At 45.1% G+C, this 15,792-nt stretch overlaps 1 protein-coding gene across 1 annotated transcript in view; it reads left to right on the forward strand.

Annotated features, from left to right (window-relative positions):
* LOC139657746 (partitioning defective 3 homolog) overlaps positions 1-15,792 on the forward strand; it is a gene marked incomplete at its 3' end in the record, with an annotated part of 222,588 nt that overhangs the window by 144,339 nt on the left and 62,457 nt on the right. Inside the window, exon 5 of the mRNA XM_071535696.1 lies at positions 1,427-1,564. Within this exon, the coding sequence (XP_071391797.1) occupies positions 1,427-1,564 (138 nt within the window). The remainder of the gene's footprint in view (positions 1-1,426; positions 1,565-15,792) is intronic.

The raw sequence follows: 15,792 nt of genomic DNA on the forward strand, positions 1-15,792 counted from the left end.
GCGGGCGACCGAGGGCCCCGAGATGGTTATCGGGCGTCCGTCTCAGTCGGGGCTCGCGTGACCCCGCCGGGTTTTTACGGCCCCGTCTGCGGCCCTTCCTCGGGCCCCGTCACGCCGCATTTCCAATCCACTAAAACGCACATGGATTATTTTACCGTGCACTGGACGAGGATCTCTCTCCTTCTCTCTCTCTCCTTTCGCCTTGTTTTGACTCGCCGAACCTCACTCGCTTTCCTTTTCCTTTGTCGGTCTTTCTGACTGTCTGTTTGTCTCTCACTCTCCCACAAGCCGCCGGGGAGTTTTTTGAAGTGTTTTTACTTACTTTTTTTCTTTCGCTCTTTTGTTGTGAGATGTCTCATTAAAGAGCACAGAAAACTCTTTCTCTCTCTTGCTCTTTTGCTGCCGTTTCTTGACTCATTAAACCTTAAATCATTCTCTTTCTCTTCGTCTGTCGCGGTGAATCAGAGTCTCCGCTGCGATTTCTATTATTATTTCACTTTCATTTTTATTTAAATAGCTTTAGCCACTGCAGCCTTCACTTCACTGGGCTTTCTGGGCCGAGGCCGGCATGTGTGGAGTATAATCTGCTGTGTGTGTGTGTGTGTGTGTGTGTGTGTGTGTGTGCCCATGGGTGTTGGACGTCACCTTGGCAGGAGTATTTTGTAGGGTGCTTTTCATGTAATGGAAGAGCTCAGCTGTGGCTCCTCTTCTTATAACAGGCCTCTTATTAGTGACAGATGATTAGCATTGAGGGGGCGTGGGATGGGAGGGTGGTGGGGTGTGTGTGTAATGAGACTTGAATGAACTTTATTGGTGTGTGGCATAGGTCCAAGGCAAGCCACACACACACACACACACACACACACACACGCACACGCACACACCATGCCTGTCATCCAGCAGAGGCTATTGACAGCACCGAGCCACTCCACTGCCTGTCTGTGAAAGTTAGCAGTATAAGCTCCATTACAGAACAGCATGGACTGTAAGTAGTGTGTACCCAAATTGGATGTTAAGGAAGAGAATTGATAGAGCTTAGGTTAAATGTGGCTATTTAATATATGTTGTTTTGATATTTTAATTTGAAAAAAACACGTATTATGCATGCGATCACTGTGTAATAAGAGCAAAACAATCAACATTTGAAGGGTTTTTAAAGCACCAGGTATTTATTTTACTGGGGAAAAAGTTACCTGGAATGTATTGCTTAATATTTCAAAAATATGGATGATTCAATCATTGAAATTGTCGCTATTTTGTTGGTAAATGACTTTAAATGGCTGATAAATAAGTTTGTGTTGTCAGTTTTGTGGCGACCCTTTTCTTTCAATTGAAGCTTCCCGTTTTGGAACATCACTCTTGTATAAGTTCTGTATCATCACCATGCGTGGATATTAATCTTTCTCTCCACCCTCGTCTCCTGCAGGGTCGAGGAGGCCATGCCTACAGGAGTCTTCCTCGGGACGCGGGCGGCTGGGCCACGCAGTTCCAGAGAGAGACGACCCGCTCCTCCCTCAGCGCCACCCATCCCATGGTGGACCGCTGGCTCGACCGGCAGGACCAGGTAGGGTGTGCTCGCTTGATTTGAACCTATGTAATGCATGATAATGTGATAATTTATTGGGGTATAGAGAGTGGAAGAGGCTGTTTGTTTGGAAAGATGAGCATTGTAAATAAATCCTAATCCTAATCTTTCCTGTTTATCTCTACTCTAATCTATCATAATAAAGGCAAAAAGCCCCAGAAGTAATCTTAAAAAAAAGGTAAACTGGAAAAGTACATTTGCTGGAGAAAATGTGTGGGATGTCGTAGCTGGAAGCAGCTGGGAGTGTGTGTGATTCAGCTTGAAAGGTTGACAATAATGAAAATAATGTGTTACTTTATTGATCCCCATGGGAAAAATCTCCTTTTTGCTTGAAATCAAACCCCTGCTCATACTGTAAAAACAGCCATAACCACACTAGTGACAGAAAGCAGTCATGATCACAGTGAGACTGACAGCTCGCTGCCCAGGCAAACTTCCACTTCCACTAAATAAAGTGGTGACTGACATCAGACTTCATACTTATGTTCTCTGTAGCGCTTCTTTTCACACAGTAACACCATACACCATAGTCATCGCTAGCCGCTTTCCCGACTTCACACCTCCCCGCGCTGTCGGCACTCTCTTCATTGTCTCCCTCTATGACTGGTCCCTCTACTCATCAGCCTGTCAGAGGAGAGGAAAAATGTTCCCGTTTAAAAGTTATTAAAAGTGACAGAGGCTCTCCGCGGGGCAGAGAGCGGCAATGACCTTGGGAGGTGTGTCGGACACGGCGAGCTAGACGCGAAGTGGATCCGTCTCCCGGCTTGTCTGTCAGCCTACCCCCCCGCTGCCCCCCCCCCCCCCCCCCCCCCCGCTCCGACCCGCGTAGGAGGTGTTTAATCGATCCCGCCCTTCACGTCGGAGAGGGATGAGAAGAGAGCGAGAAGAGGGTGTGAAAGAATGAGAGCGGAATAGAGAGAGTCGGAGAGAGAGTGCGTTAGCGGTGGAGAGACGGGGGTGGGGGGGGGTGAAAACGAGAGAGAGTTGATTGAGATTCGAGCCGCCGGACACCTGAACGTCTGGGTTGGGTTTCTGGGTGGTCTCTCTCTCTCTCTCTCTCTCTCTCTCTCTCTCTCTCTCATCTCATCTCATTCAAAATCAAGCAGTCCTGGCTGAGGTCGTGCATCATCGTTACAGAGAGGCCATCTTGCATTGTGGAAGTATTTACATTCTCCAGCGTGTTGCCTCCCCCCCCCTCTGGGCTGATCTGGCTAGACAGTCTGTCAGAACAGAGTAATCCAATGGCAGGAGATGCCATTATAGCTCAGTGTGTGTGTGCGTGTGTGCGTGTGTGCGTGTGTGCGTGTGTGTGTGTGTGTGTGTGTGTGTGTGTGTGCCACGCCACAAACACTTCACAAACAATTTTCAGGCCTCTCTTGACTCTTATTCCCTCCTGTTCTTCTTTACTCCCCAGTTCCGACTCGCCTTCTCCCTTTTCATGCATTGGGCTTGTCACCTGCTAGACTGATGGCTGAAACTGTATTAGTATACCAAAAGAGCTCATAAATTATTATATTGCTGCTGTAGGAGTAAGGGGGAAAACTTGTATCTTGTAACTTGTATCCAAAATGCCAACTTTTCAGGAACTAAGAAAAGCAGATTTATTCTTAGCTTGATGGCCATGCATTTTTCAGCTTATCCAATGGGATTTTGAGAAGATTTCATGAACCAAAGGGTGGTAGAACTCTCTCAACCCATAAATAACCATGCAATCCTTTAGCCGAAGTTAAAACGTAAAAGCATGCATTTGACTAAGATTTTTCTACATGCATGACCTGCCTTGCAGATTGCAGCATACTAGTTGATGATGCGTCGTACGTCACAGTGCCGCACAGTGCCATGAGTGAATGCATTTTTAGCATGAGTTGCCGCAGTGGAACGGAGCCCCCAGTGCCATGCTCTAGTCATTGAGCTATCCCTAAAACACTGAAGAAACCTCTTAAATCTGTCTATACAATGCTATGCTTGACTCTCACACTCTATATGGCTACAACTGTATCGAGTTTTACTACAACTCTCCATTTCAGCCCATACACAATGTCTCAATACATGGTAATACAGGGGTTTTATTGTGTTGCTATTTTGTTGCTAGGTGAGACGCTGTTTGCTATTTATAATGAATTGCAAGTAGGGCTGCCCAAGTAATCATGTGTAATCGTATATTATGATTTTAATTTCCATAATTAACAGTCGTAGATGTCGGGCATATCGAAACATTTCATTTAATTTCATTTCTCTCAGCAGGCCAGCTGAGTGAAATGGAAGTTGAAAGTACCTGAAATAAGACTCAAACAGTGCAATAAGTTAATTTGAAAAAAATCGTGATCAGTCAATCATGATCATATGATCACATATCTTGCTAAATAAGTGGGATTATCACTTTAGCTGTGCAGCCCTCATCCTACAGCACAAGCCATACCAATATGTAGAAGTCTTCAGCATGTAAACATATAAGTATCCTTCCATAGATAACAGTAGGATCAAGTTTAAGAATCTAAATGGTGGCTAATTGTTGATGCTACCTGAGTGTTTGTCCTCTGACAGCTGCATGACAGTTAGACTGGATGATCTGCAAAACACAAATCTGCTCATTAGAGGTGAGACAATGCAGGCTTCAAAAGAGAAGTCAGCCCATTTAGTTCTTTCTCTCTCTTTCACTCACTTTTATCTCCATCTCCATCGCTCCCTCTTTCCCTCCCACACACACACACGCACTGGTTTGATATTTTGTCTTATTTCTTTGTCTGTGTGATGGGCGGGCAGCACAGCGGCATCAAATCGCAAGATAAAAATACACCGCTTGGGTTAATTAAAAAGAATTGTGATCAGTACTAAAGCGCCGGCAGAGATAATGAGTGTACACACACACACACGCGCACGCACGCGCGCACACACACACACACACACACACACACACAGACACACACACACACATACACACACAACAAGGTTTTAGGGAAATCAAACCAATTAGCAGTTGTTTGTTTATCATGGATTATTTATCTAGTGTAGTTTATTGTTCTCCTTTATGAATAAAGATAAGAGCAGAAAACAAACTAAGGACGCTAGGAAAGTGCATAGCACTCTTTTTTAGGCTGTTGCACATTTGTGTGTGTGTGTGTGTGTGTGTGTATGTGTATCCGCCACCATCATTATCAGACTTACTTCACACTTTCCTCCTTGCATCATGCCTTTGTTTTTTTAGGTCCATCATCAAATCTTTCCCTTACATAATCACAGACTCTTTAACCACTGATGTCTCCAGCAGCTGTGTTGTACCCAGCACTTGCTGCAGTCTTAAAGTGCTTTACTTTGCCATTCATATTAAAGCAGGCCTCCCCACTCACCGCTATGAATTAGGAATGCAAAACCCGGCCGGCTAAAACGGCACGGCGACTTCTCCGCTTAAAATACCAAAGAGGTTCGGGGGGGACAAGTCGGACGCACGGCACCATTAAATGTGCCATCTTGGATTCTGTCGTCACCACCAGCACCCAGAGGTGTTACGCTTCGAGAGGGATTTGGAAGCCCGGCTGCTGAGGAGCCACTGTAGGCGCTCAGCATCAGCAGGACTTCTTCTGACTCTTAAGATCGGATACTAGATTTACAGTTTGGAAATCAAACACATGAACGAATTGAAGTTCATGAACCAATATTTGAATACAAATGAAACAAATTACAGTTCATCTTAAAGCTTGACTCTCTGGCAACATTGGGGCATTTCAAAAATTAGATTATGAATTTGGTTTTATTGAATGTAGCTGCTTTGCTTGATGTTTTATATTTTCTCTTATTTTAATTTAACTAAAACTTCATTTCTTGTTTTTTGTGACTTTTAAAAATGTTTTGTAATGACACTTCCCTTGTAGAAGCTTGGAGAAAGGTCTTCAGATGCCAATTTATCCTATTATGCTAATACTTTAGGCCCATATTTGCCATTTTGAACCACAGCAGTGTGTGTTACTGTTACTGTTTTTGTGTGTTTGTCTTCATTTACTTCTGTGCAGCTGTTTTGCATACACACCGTTCTCCCCTCCCACCCCCCCTAGTTATATCTGGTATGCATGCCTGCCTCCTCTTATGTTTGTCTACCCAGTCAATAAATCCAGTCCAATGTCAAATGGCTCCATCTGAGGCTTCGGGAGCCCTTGCCCCCCCCTGCTCCCGACACACACACACACATGCACACACACACACACCCCGCCGAGTGTGGCATGGAGAAAAGCACGCTCTATCAACCCATAAACGCCAAGGCCTTATGAGTTATTCTTTAAATAAACAGCTGCCATTAACGCCGACCTATTATCCCAGTGATGAATGCTAATGGGCCTTCCCGCTCGGCATCGGACGCGCGCGCACACACACACACACACACACACACACACACACACACACACACACACACACACACACACACTCACAAACACACAGTCAGATCTGGCTGAGTGCCTCTCCACTGTAGGCCGATTATCCGGCAGCTCTGATGAGGGACCGGAGGCCATTATTATGAACTGTACCAGAGGCGGGACTGACACGAGCTGTCAATCATACACGGCTTTAACCCAATGAAAATGGCTCGCATGGGGGGAGACTGTGATGTTGGCACGGTAACGGCGAAGCTCCGAGTCGAGATGCCCACAGGCAGAGATAGACAATCAGACACGTTATTACATATATTGATCATTACCTTCTGTTGTATAGTACATGTTTCAAAATCATGAATCATCTAATATGTTTTGTGTTTCTGTTTGGTTATTATGTGTACTGCTTTGGCAATTCGTCTGATAAACACCAAATAAAGAATTGAAGAGGAGAGAGAAAGAGAGGGACAGAAAGAGGAACGCAGTTACATAAGCGGAGAGCTGGAGAGTCGATCCGGCGCTCATCAGGCATCTTTGATCAGGCCTCCGACCGTCCGACCGCCTCCCTCGCTCTTTGTTGTCTAAATGAGACACCTTGTCTGGCGCTTTGTAAGTGAAAACAAAGTGGCCCGGCGCCGAGAGGAGAGAGAGAGAGAGAGAGAGAGAGAGAGAGAGAGAGAGGCGAGTCCGTTCAGCTCGAAGCCGGACGAAGACGCCGTGAGCGCCCTTCATCCCCTTTCATATCCCCGCATGAAAGATCTCTCCAACCTCTTCTTGTCAAAATAAAGGTGTTTTAGAATTTGATTGCTCTCTCTCTCTCTCTCTCTCTCTCTCTCTCTCTCTCTCTCTCTCTCAAGGCATAAGTTGATAAGTTGAGGAAAGTTTTATTGTGAGTTTCCCCATCATGGACCTGGGCCAGTGGGATGAGATAATGCCACTCGCCTCCAATGCAAATCGACTTGTTTTGCTTTAAATTTTCTCGAATGAAATGATATTATCGTGATACTGGCGGAGTGATCTGCCTTACTTCAGGATGTTGACCCTTGTTTTCTTGGAAATTCTTCAAACAAGTGTAACTGCAGTTGAAAAAAAAAAAGTGAAATGAACTCACCCCACTGGCAGGGCTTTTCACTTGTTTCAAGAAAAATAGGATTTTTAAGACCCGATGCAACTACAAACGTCTTCTCGGGTTCAAGGTTTCAAGGGAGGGTCTTTGGCCTAAAAAAAGTAAGAAATTGTTTGAGATCCTTCGGGACCCCTTGGGCTACGCAAGTCCGCACGAAAGTTAGCATTTAGCTCTTTTGAATTGGCGATGGCGAGTGAAGTCAGTCCCCTTCTCCTGGCCGGCCTGTTGGTACAGTCTACAGACCCCGAGGCGTGCTGCGGGCAACGTCAGAGCAGCCGAGCGCGGAGAGAAAACACAGCAACAATCCCCGAACTCCCCCTGACTGACACGTTCTCTCTCCCTGTCTCTCTCTCTCTCCCTGTCTCTCTCTCTTTCTGCCTCTACCCGTCTCTCCGAACAGGTGAACAGCACTCTCCGTTTGTGTTTGTGTGTGTGTGTGTGCGCCGTGTCCGATGAATCTGGAGGGATGTTTGATGAAGAGCGGGTCAGGGGGGTTGGTGTGAAAAAAAAAAAAAAAAAAAAAACGGCAATCCGCATTCCAGAGCGGTGCAGTCAGTCCCGCCACGGCGTCCTGCATCTGCAGAGAGGGACCTTGCACTCGTCCGGGACTTCCCTGCTAATTCACCCTGAAACACACACCGGAAAGTCAGCTGGCTCCAAAAACACTAACAGATGAAAGGGCTTGTGTGTGTGTGTTTTGTCCTTAGAAAAAGATGTGTATGCATACAGATGCCTGGGCAGACAATTAAAGTGTTGCCCAGTGGGCCCCGGCCAGTAGGTGCTGCTGTGTATTCAACTTTGGCTCCAAGCACGCAGCAGTGCTCAGAAACAAAAGACACATTTCTCTCCTATTTTCACCTCCTACTTAGCATTATCTCTCTCTGTCTCTTTCTCTCGCTCTGTCTCTTTCTCGCTCTCTCACTGCAAAAACAGATCCGCCTTAACAAGTCAGTGAATCTGCTATTGAGCCTTGAAATCTTTAGTTTTTCTTAAAACAAGCAAAAGCAAATCTGCCAGAGGGGTGAATTAATTCCACTTGTTTCCAATGCAAATCGACTTGTTGCAGGAATTTTCTCCAGTCAAGTGTGATACCAGCGGAGTGATCTTGCTCATTCTGCTTTGTTTCAAGATATTGACTGGAAGATTACTGAAGCGAGTGGCTCTGAACCAGACAGAAAGTGGAATTATCTCACCTCATTGGTAGAATCTTTCATTCGTTTTAGGAAAAATAAGATTTTCAGACTAAATCTGAGACTACATGATTTAGGATGGATATTTTTTTGCAGTGTATCATCATATAGTGCAGTCTGTTTTTTCCTCCTCTCTGTGTTTGCCTGCTGTGTGAACGGCCGCTCAGCAGAGACAGTCCAGTCCAGCTGAGGACCTCAGAGAGAACAATGTAGCCCTGAGCCTCACAATGGCCTCTCCTCACTTAATTAGCCGCCGCCGCCGAAGCGCTGCGGGCGCGCTGCAGCCCATGACCGAACAGAACAGGCTTATTTTGTACCTATTCTTTCAATGCTAGCCTTGTTAGTTAAGCTTCAGTTAATACCGGTCACACAATTATTATGTTTTTTTTCCACCCCTACGTGGGCTCGGGCATTCGGCTTTGGCACTGTGCCGCCTGGAAGCGCGTGTTGATCGAACCAACCTATTTTATGTTTGTGGGTGAGATGAACACGCTATTCCCACTCTTTTTATTATTTCTATTATTATTATTCATGTCCAAAACCTTGGACACTAACCTACTTGTACTTTCATCTATTCCAACTTTAAAATGTCCAGGTATTTCAGGAGATATGTGGATGTATTCAACTTTTTGCTACTCTTTATACGTAAGATATTTAACTTTTACTCATATTTTTTTCCCATTGCCATGAATGGATGAATAGTGACGTCCATTGATTAAAATGTAGACATTAAAAAGGTGACCTCATGCTCATGAATTCAACTTCTGAGTGGGTGTTTTAGTCTAAGAGTCTGAACTGAAAAAAGCTCCACTTGTGGCTGTTCTATAGCGGAGCCTGACCTCTGACCTCCCTGTGGACAGGAGGCAAGAGGATAAGACAATTTCCCTACAGGGATCAACAAAGTATCGTATTATTCTGATTATTATTTAACCTTTTCAAGCTTTAGCAAACACCACTCCCAGCTTCTCTCAGCTGCAGTGGCGCGTGCACTTTCTCCCGGGCAAATGTACTTTTCCAGTTTACCTTGACGCCCGGGGGGGGTTATTTACAACCATCGTCCTCGCAAACAAACTGCCTCCTCCGCTCTCTGTGCTTCACCTGCCTACCCCTCCCACCTCCCCCCCCACCCCCGCACAACCACCAAACCCGCCCACGCGCACACACGCACCGAGGTGAACGCGAGAACCGTTGTGTGTGCGAAGAGACACGCTGAGTGAGTGTGTGTGTGACCTTGGCAGCCAGAGGTTTGCTTTTCGCAGGACTCGTCACTCTTTACGCAGAGAGCCGAGAGCCGAGAGCCGAGCCGTCCCCTCCGTCCCTCTGTCACCTCCACCGCTGCACCCTCAGGGCTCCTCCACCTCTCTCTGCCCTCCCCTCCAGCCAAATGCCCTCTATACCCTTCCCGGCCTCCATCTCCTGCCCTGCTTCCACCTGTTTTCTCTCCCTCTCAACCCCCTCTGTCTCTCTGCTTATCTCTTCCCTCTCCCCCTACCCACATCTAACCTCTTCTTTTGCAGCATTGCTGTCATAATCTGTCATGCCATACCCTATGTTGATTAAAGTAATAATACGTGACATTCTCATATAATGAATGTCTGTTTTGCTACTCTTTGTCGCGGGTTGACACAATATTGATTCAAGCTATACCCAGTTTATGAAAGCTTATTCATTTGCTGCTCTAAACAGCTTTCCTGGCTCACTGGAAGTGATGCGTTTTATTTTTCTGCCAGTGGGAACTGTGATTTGTTTGGAATAAATAGAAGAAGAACTGGGTAGTTAGCATGAGCAGTGATAGCAACCATGGCTGAACAGACAAAGAAAAGAGAAACTCAAACTGCATCAACAGAAAATCCAAGGAGAAAGACTTCACAGTGCTGGACACACTGTTTGATTGACAGGTGATCTCTGGGAAGAGCAGTGCAGAAACACCACAGCAGAGCGCTGAGCAACAAAGATGGAGACTAATCAAAACAACAAGGATTTTGCAGATTGCTCCTTTAGGTGAATCGGCCCTCATCACAGGGCTGGATGGGAGATGGAGGAAAATGTTATGAGATACATATAAGCATACAGTATATATAAGAGCAGGAGGCAGATATGGGATTGGAAATGCAGCAGATACTTTGCATTGCAATGGTGTCGCATGCATTGGATTTATTCTACTTATATATTGCTATGTGACACGTGTAAACTAAAACAAATGCCTGCTACCTCTCCGTGAAGTTTTGGTTGTTGAGCACGTTTCGTCGGGGAATCCGAGTTGCAGCGAACGTTTATGTTGTAATATTAAAATAAATAACCCCGTCTAAACAGTTTCACCTCAATATGTTTGAGCCGCCAGAACTTTGTGTGGAATTCTGCACACAGCCTGCAGCAACAGAAATGCATTACAGATTAAGTGTGATCCTGCCCACAGGTGTGTGTGTGTGTGTGTGTGTGTGTGTGCGTGCATGAGTGTTATTTGACAGTGTGCACCAACCACTTTAGCTGATTCATTCCACAGCAGGGAAAATAGATTATAATTAGTAATTATGAAAATAATGCTCTCATTATTATCCTGACATCTTTGTCAGACAAAAACGGCGGTGATAATCTCTATGAGACTTAACATGTGTGTCTGTGTGTGTGTGTGTGATTGCTATTGAGACTATGAAAGTAAACTATCCAACATTTTTTTTTTGCCAAGAAGCTTTCCTCACATTGGCTTTCTGTGTCTATTAGCATTCTGAACGGCTCCCCTTTCACCTTCACACACACACACACACACACACACACACACACACACACACACACACACACAGGGAGAGACAGAGAATGAGAATGACATAGATAAGTGCTTAACAATTCAGAACAACTTTCACAACTAAATCCCAAACACATAACGCAGCAGACAAATGTAGTTCCCAAGGACAGAGTGTGAAAAGGCCTTCAGCAGGGGACTGGAACAGAGACCAAACTAATTTTCTTGTGTTTTTCTGTATTGGGAATCAGCCAGTTTGGAACAAAAACAACAGTTATTGTGTCTTTCTCAGATGTTCCGCTCCAGGTTTTTGTGTCACGTCGCCGTTTTCTTCCTCCCTCGAAACTAGATCCCTCTTGTTTGCTCTCGCTCTTCCTCTTTGTTGAAAGTTGTGCACGTCGCGTCTCTCCTCTTATCTCGTTTGAACAGGAGAAGAAGTGGCAGACATTTTTTTTGGGAGTAGCCGACGCTCCTCTCTATCTTATACTGTAGCCAGAACTCATTTAACCTGACTGGCTCTGCATGCTGAGTGTGTGTGTGTGTGTGTGTGTGTATGTGTGTATTAGAGACAGACAGTGGCAGTTCAGATTAGGGTTTGACCGATCTGGGTTTTTAAAGGCCGATACTGATAGTTACCTCAACCAGGTTATTGTCAGTTAATTAGTTTGTGTGTGTGGGTGTCAGCAGCAAAAATGTATGAATAGATTTCCATGAAATTCCAGAAAATTAGAGGTATTCCACCAGGATTTTATTCTTGTTGGGGTGGAAAAGCCCCTGAAACAGCATTTAGACCATGTATTAGATAGCGTGGTGACATCCATGTCCATCTCCGTTGTTTATGGCCTTGAAGAAGCATAATCTGTAAGTAAACTGAAAATGAAGTTGTTGTGTACAGTATTATACCATTATGAGAGAAGTATGTTGCTTTTGAGAGTTTTTACTTTTGCTTTTTAGTTACCAAGCCATGCTGTCTTCATTCTAAGCTAGTACTTAGCATTGTTGTTGCACTAGCTACTAAGTGTATCTTACCTCAGTTGTACTACTTACCTTGATATATCTCCTGTAGTGACTATACAGAAAGACTACATTATATAATTAACTGTAGACTGTAACTGAAGACTGTTGTTGGAAAACAGTCATTTGTGTTGCATTGACATTGCCACTAAACTTAAATGATCTGTATCAATTATTGCACATGGCATTGTGCAGTGAATTGGCAATTCAGTGTCATTGCTATACTCCTACCTTTGTAGGCTATATGTTGATACACTGTTACCAGAATAATTGTATTTATTTATTTACCTTTTTCTACAGTTTTACACAGCTTCCATTCAAATAATTGAAGTCAACTCCGGTTTTCATCACTTTATTGGGAGAGTGTTTCACTTGCTGTTAAGCCATATATGCAACTAAAACTCTCAACTGAAACCCAGGATACTATTACTACTACTGCTACTACTACTACTACTACTACTAATAATAATAATAATAATAATAATAATGTGTGGAATCTGATCCAAGTGTGTCATAGAATCAATTTAAGGGCTTCCCATAGACAACTAGTGTAGTATTGCTCAATTATATAGTACAATAAATCACGTAATCTAATATGTAATCAAACAAACAACCTATCATTTACAACCATATTAGAGGTGGATGACATGATATACTGTATATATATTTGATTTGTAATAAACGGCCAATAACGGCTATATATATCGGTGAAGCAATATATCGGTCGAACCCGAGTTCCAAAAGCAAATCTACTTGTCAGTGTCCTTCCTTTTTGTGCTGAAGCTGTCATCCTGACTCCTCCGTTTCTCTACAGTCAGGTCATTAGTAGTCATTGAGCTGTGGGTACTCTCTCTCTCTCTCTCTCTCTCTCTCTCTCTCTCTCTCTCTCTCTCTCTCTGTCTCTCTCTCTCTCTCTCTCTCTCTCTCTGTCTATTTCTCGCTTCAAAGTTTGCACTCGTCCTGCGTGTTTCCTCTCCTCTCAGCTCTCCCTCTCTCTCTCTCTCTCTCTCTCCGTGGTTAATTACCACTCAGATGTCGTTCCCTCTCCTCCGTTCACCCCATCACAGCGAACAGCCCTTCAGCGAGGCTGCCTGAGCTCCGGTTGTAAACACATCACCTCAAGACTTTTTGACAGGCAAACTTTTTTTTCATTTCGCTGTTTTTTTTCCCTCCCTCATTCCGCACTTCAAAGCGCCGAAGACGGGAGGATGAACTGGAATAAGGTTTTCTGGGGACAGGTGGAAAACGTGTTTACTTGCATCTCTCATCTCTCCTCTTTCTTTCCCTCTTATCTGTCCATATCCACCGTAACCCTACAGTACTGGGGCAGATATTCCTTCCCGCGTGGCTGGCTGTGAACGTGTTAATTCCTGATTAGAGTTCACGCGCTCGCCTTCTCCGATTTGCTCCGTGGAGTGAGAAATCACTTTCTCAATGAGAATAATTGAACACGGGCAGGGGGGGTGCCAGCTCATTACCCACAAATCACAGGGAGCAGGGGCACCTTAGCTGAAGACAATAATGACTTCGGGGAATAAAAGCGGGGCCCCCAGCATGGAGCCCGAACCGGCGCGGGCAGCACAGAACAAAGCCGGGAGAGGAGGACACACACACTCTTAACACCGTTCCTTAAGGCGGAATAATTTTTTTTGACATTATCTCTCTGCAAAAATAAAGAGATTTTCGCTTTGCTCAGTGGGAGTAGTGGGGAGCGAGTGTCCGTCGGTCGATATTCAGACAAGGCGTGGCCGTGTGGGAAGTGAAGGGCGTTTCAAAATGGAGCCGACCTCGCCCTGTTAACAGCCCACTTTGGGCTGTTAACAGGGCGAGAATTAGCTTCGCTCCAGCAAGAAGCTCCTACACCACAGCATCAGGCAAAGTCCACACATCTAGGACAAAGAAGACAGCTCCCTTAAATGGTGTTGGTGTGGTAGTGGTGGTGGTGGGAGGGGGGGCGTTAAGTAGATTTTAGCTTTCTCTTTCTCCCACCATCAACACCGAAACTCTGAAAAGGCGAAAAAAATAAATAAAAGAAAGACACAAATAATCAAATACATGAGAGGCTAATAAGACTATATTCTACCACACCTATTAGTCTAAATGGCTAAGCGCTTTTATTCCCCACTGAGGCACCGGTGATGGACTTTGGTGATTGACAGTATCCGATTTCCCACAGCGAGAAGTAATTCGCTCCTATTTATTTGATTTCTCTCACTCTCAGTGTCCCTCTCTCTTTTTTTTTTTTTTTTTTTATATGCCGCACATTTCCACTCTCCGCCCGAGCGCCAAATGAGTCCACTCTGGCACAATGAGGTCCATTGTCACAATGGGCTTTTCTCACTGTTTTATAGGCCCCATTAGGGGGGGCAATGCTTTTAAGTTGCTGTAGGAATGTAATAAGGCCCCGGCCGACAGTAAACATCCACATCTCGGGGCCGGAGAGAAACACGAGACGGACTGCTTCAGCATTTCGGCCAAAGAGACCCATTTCATTTGCATCGCTCGCAGAACAAAAGCGGTCACAGTTGGATGCGAATGGAGGGGAATGGGATGCTTTTATTTCTGAGCCAGGGAGATGGAGGAAGAGAAAGCCTTGAAGGAGGGAGAGAGCGAGGAGGAGAGACGTGGTAGCTAGCCAGTCGGTTCTTTCTCCTTTCTCCTACACAGATGTAGCCATGGTAGCCGGCCACTTTGTACTGCATTACTGAAAGGTATTTTTTGGATCATTTCAAATATTACTCTCTCTATATCTATTTTGGGCTGCAATATTTCTATTCAGTCTTACATTTTAACGTTTGGTAGAGAAGAGACTACAGCAGCCAATAAAGAATACATGCAAGGAAAGATGCAGCTGCGTGGCGTTCTGGGTTAAGAGGCAGTGTTGTAACTGAAAAGTCACATGTTTGATCCCTGCAACACCCAGTGTGTGCTGACTCAAAATGTAAATAACGTCACCTAGCAAAGTATAGCTGCATTATGGGAGACTTCTACAAATATGGACCACCGCTGTAGGCTTGAATTCAGGTGAAGTCGCCATTCTCAAGCCCGACTCCCAGAGCTGTTTATACCACATGCTATAATGCCATCTGCCAGTGTGCTGCCTATTCACAGGTGACCTTTCCAACGTGGGAAATCACATCAGCACAATGCAATGCTCAAGTGTCTCAAGGCTGGGCGCCCACGTTGACTTTGGAATAGCCCAGATAGCGTTAATAGTCTCATTCTGGCAAGGAGCGCCATTGGAATGGGCTGAGCTTCTCCCCGCGGAGCAGTTTTCCATTGGAATTTTCTCTTTATGCTCTAGGTATACGGGCCATGGGAGCTGTTTTGCAGAATAGCACCCCTGCTGAGCTCCATCACAACGCACTCCCATATTCCCACATGCATTCATGATTTCCACCGGAACCACGCTGACAGCCTTTTCCATTTAGATAACGGCGAAGCGGAGAGCTATGTGTGTGTGTTGGTTTGCATGTTGGTGTTTGTGTCTCAGTGTTTGTGTGTGTATGTGCGGCTGGGGGAGGGGATGTGAATCCTACTGATGTTTTTGTGTGATTTGGCTGAAAATGCAAGCAGGTACCTTGATATGCGGGTATCCCTTTGGATCCCTTGTGTGTAAACCTGTGTGTGCTGGGTGTGTGTGTGAAGAACCCACTGCACACGCGTTCACGGTGTTTACAAGCTGCAAGTTGACAATCGACTCTTGCGATCTTCCTTGTCTTGTGTTTCTTGTGACACTTTGATGATTTCCTCATCCGTTTATCTCGGCGGCGGCG

This window comes from Centroberyx affinis, unplaced genomic scaffold, assembly GCF_046629955.1.
Source record: "Centroberyx affinis isolate AG114_WGS23_722 - 3 ecotype Tasmania unplaced genomic scaffold, CSIRO-AGI_Caff_v1 ptg002748l_1, whole genome shotgun sequence".
In the NCBI taxonomy this organism is placed as follows: Eukaryota; Metazoa; Chordata; class Actinopteri; order Beryciformes; family Berycidae; genus Centroberyx; species Centroberyx affinis.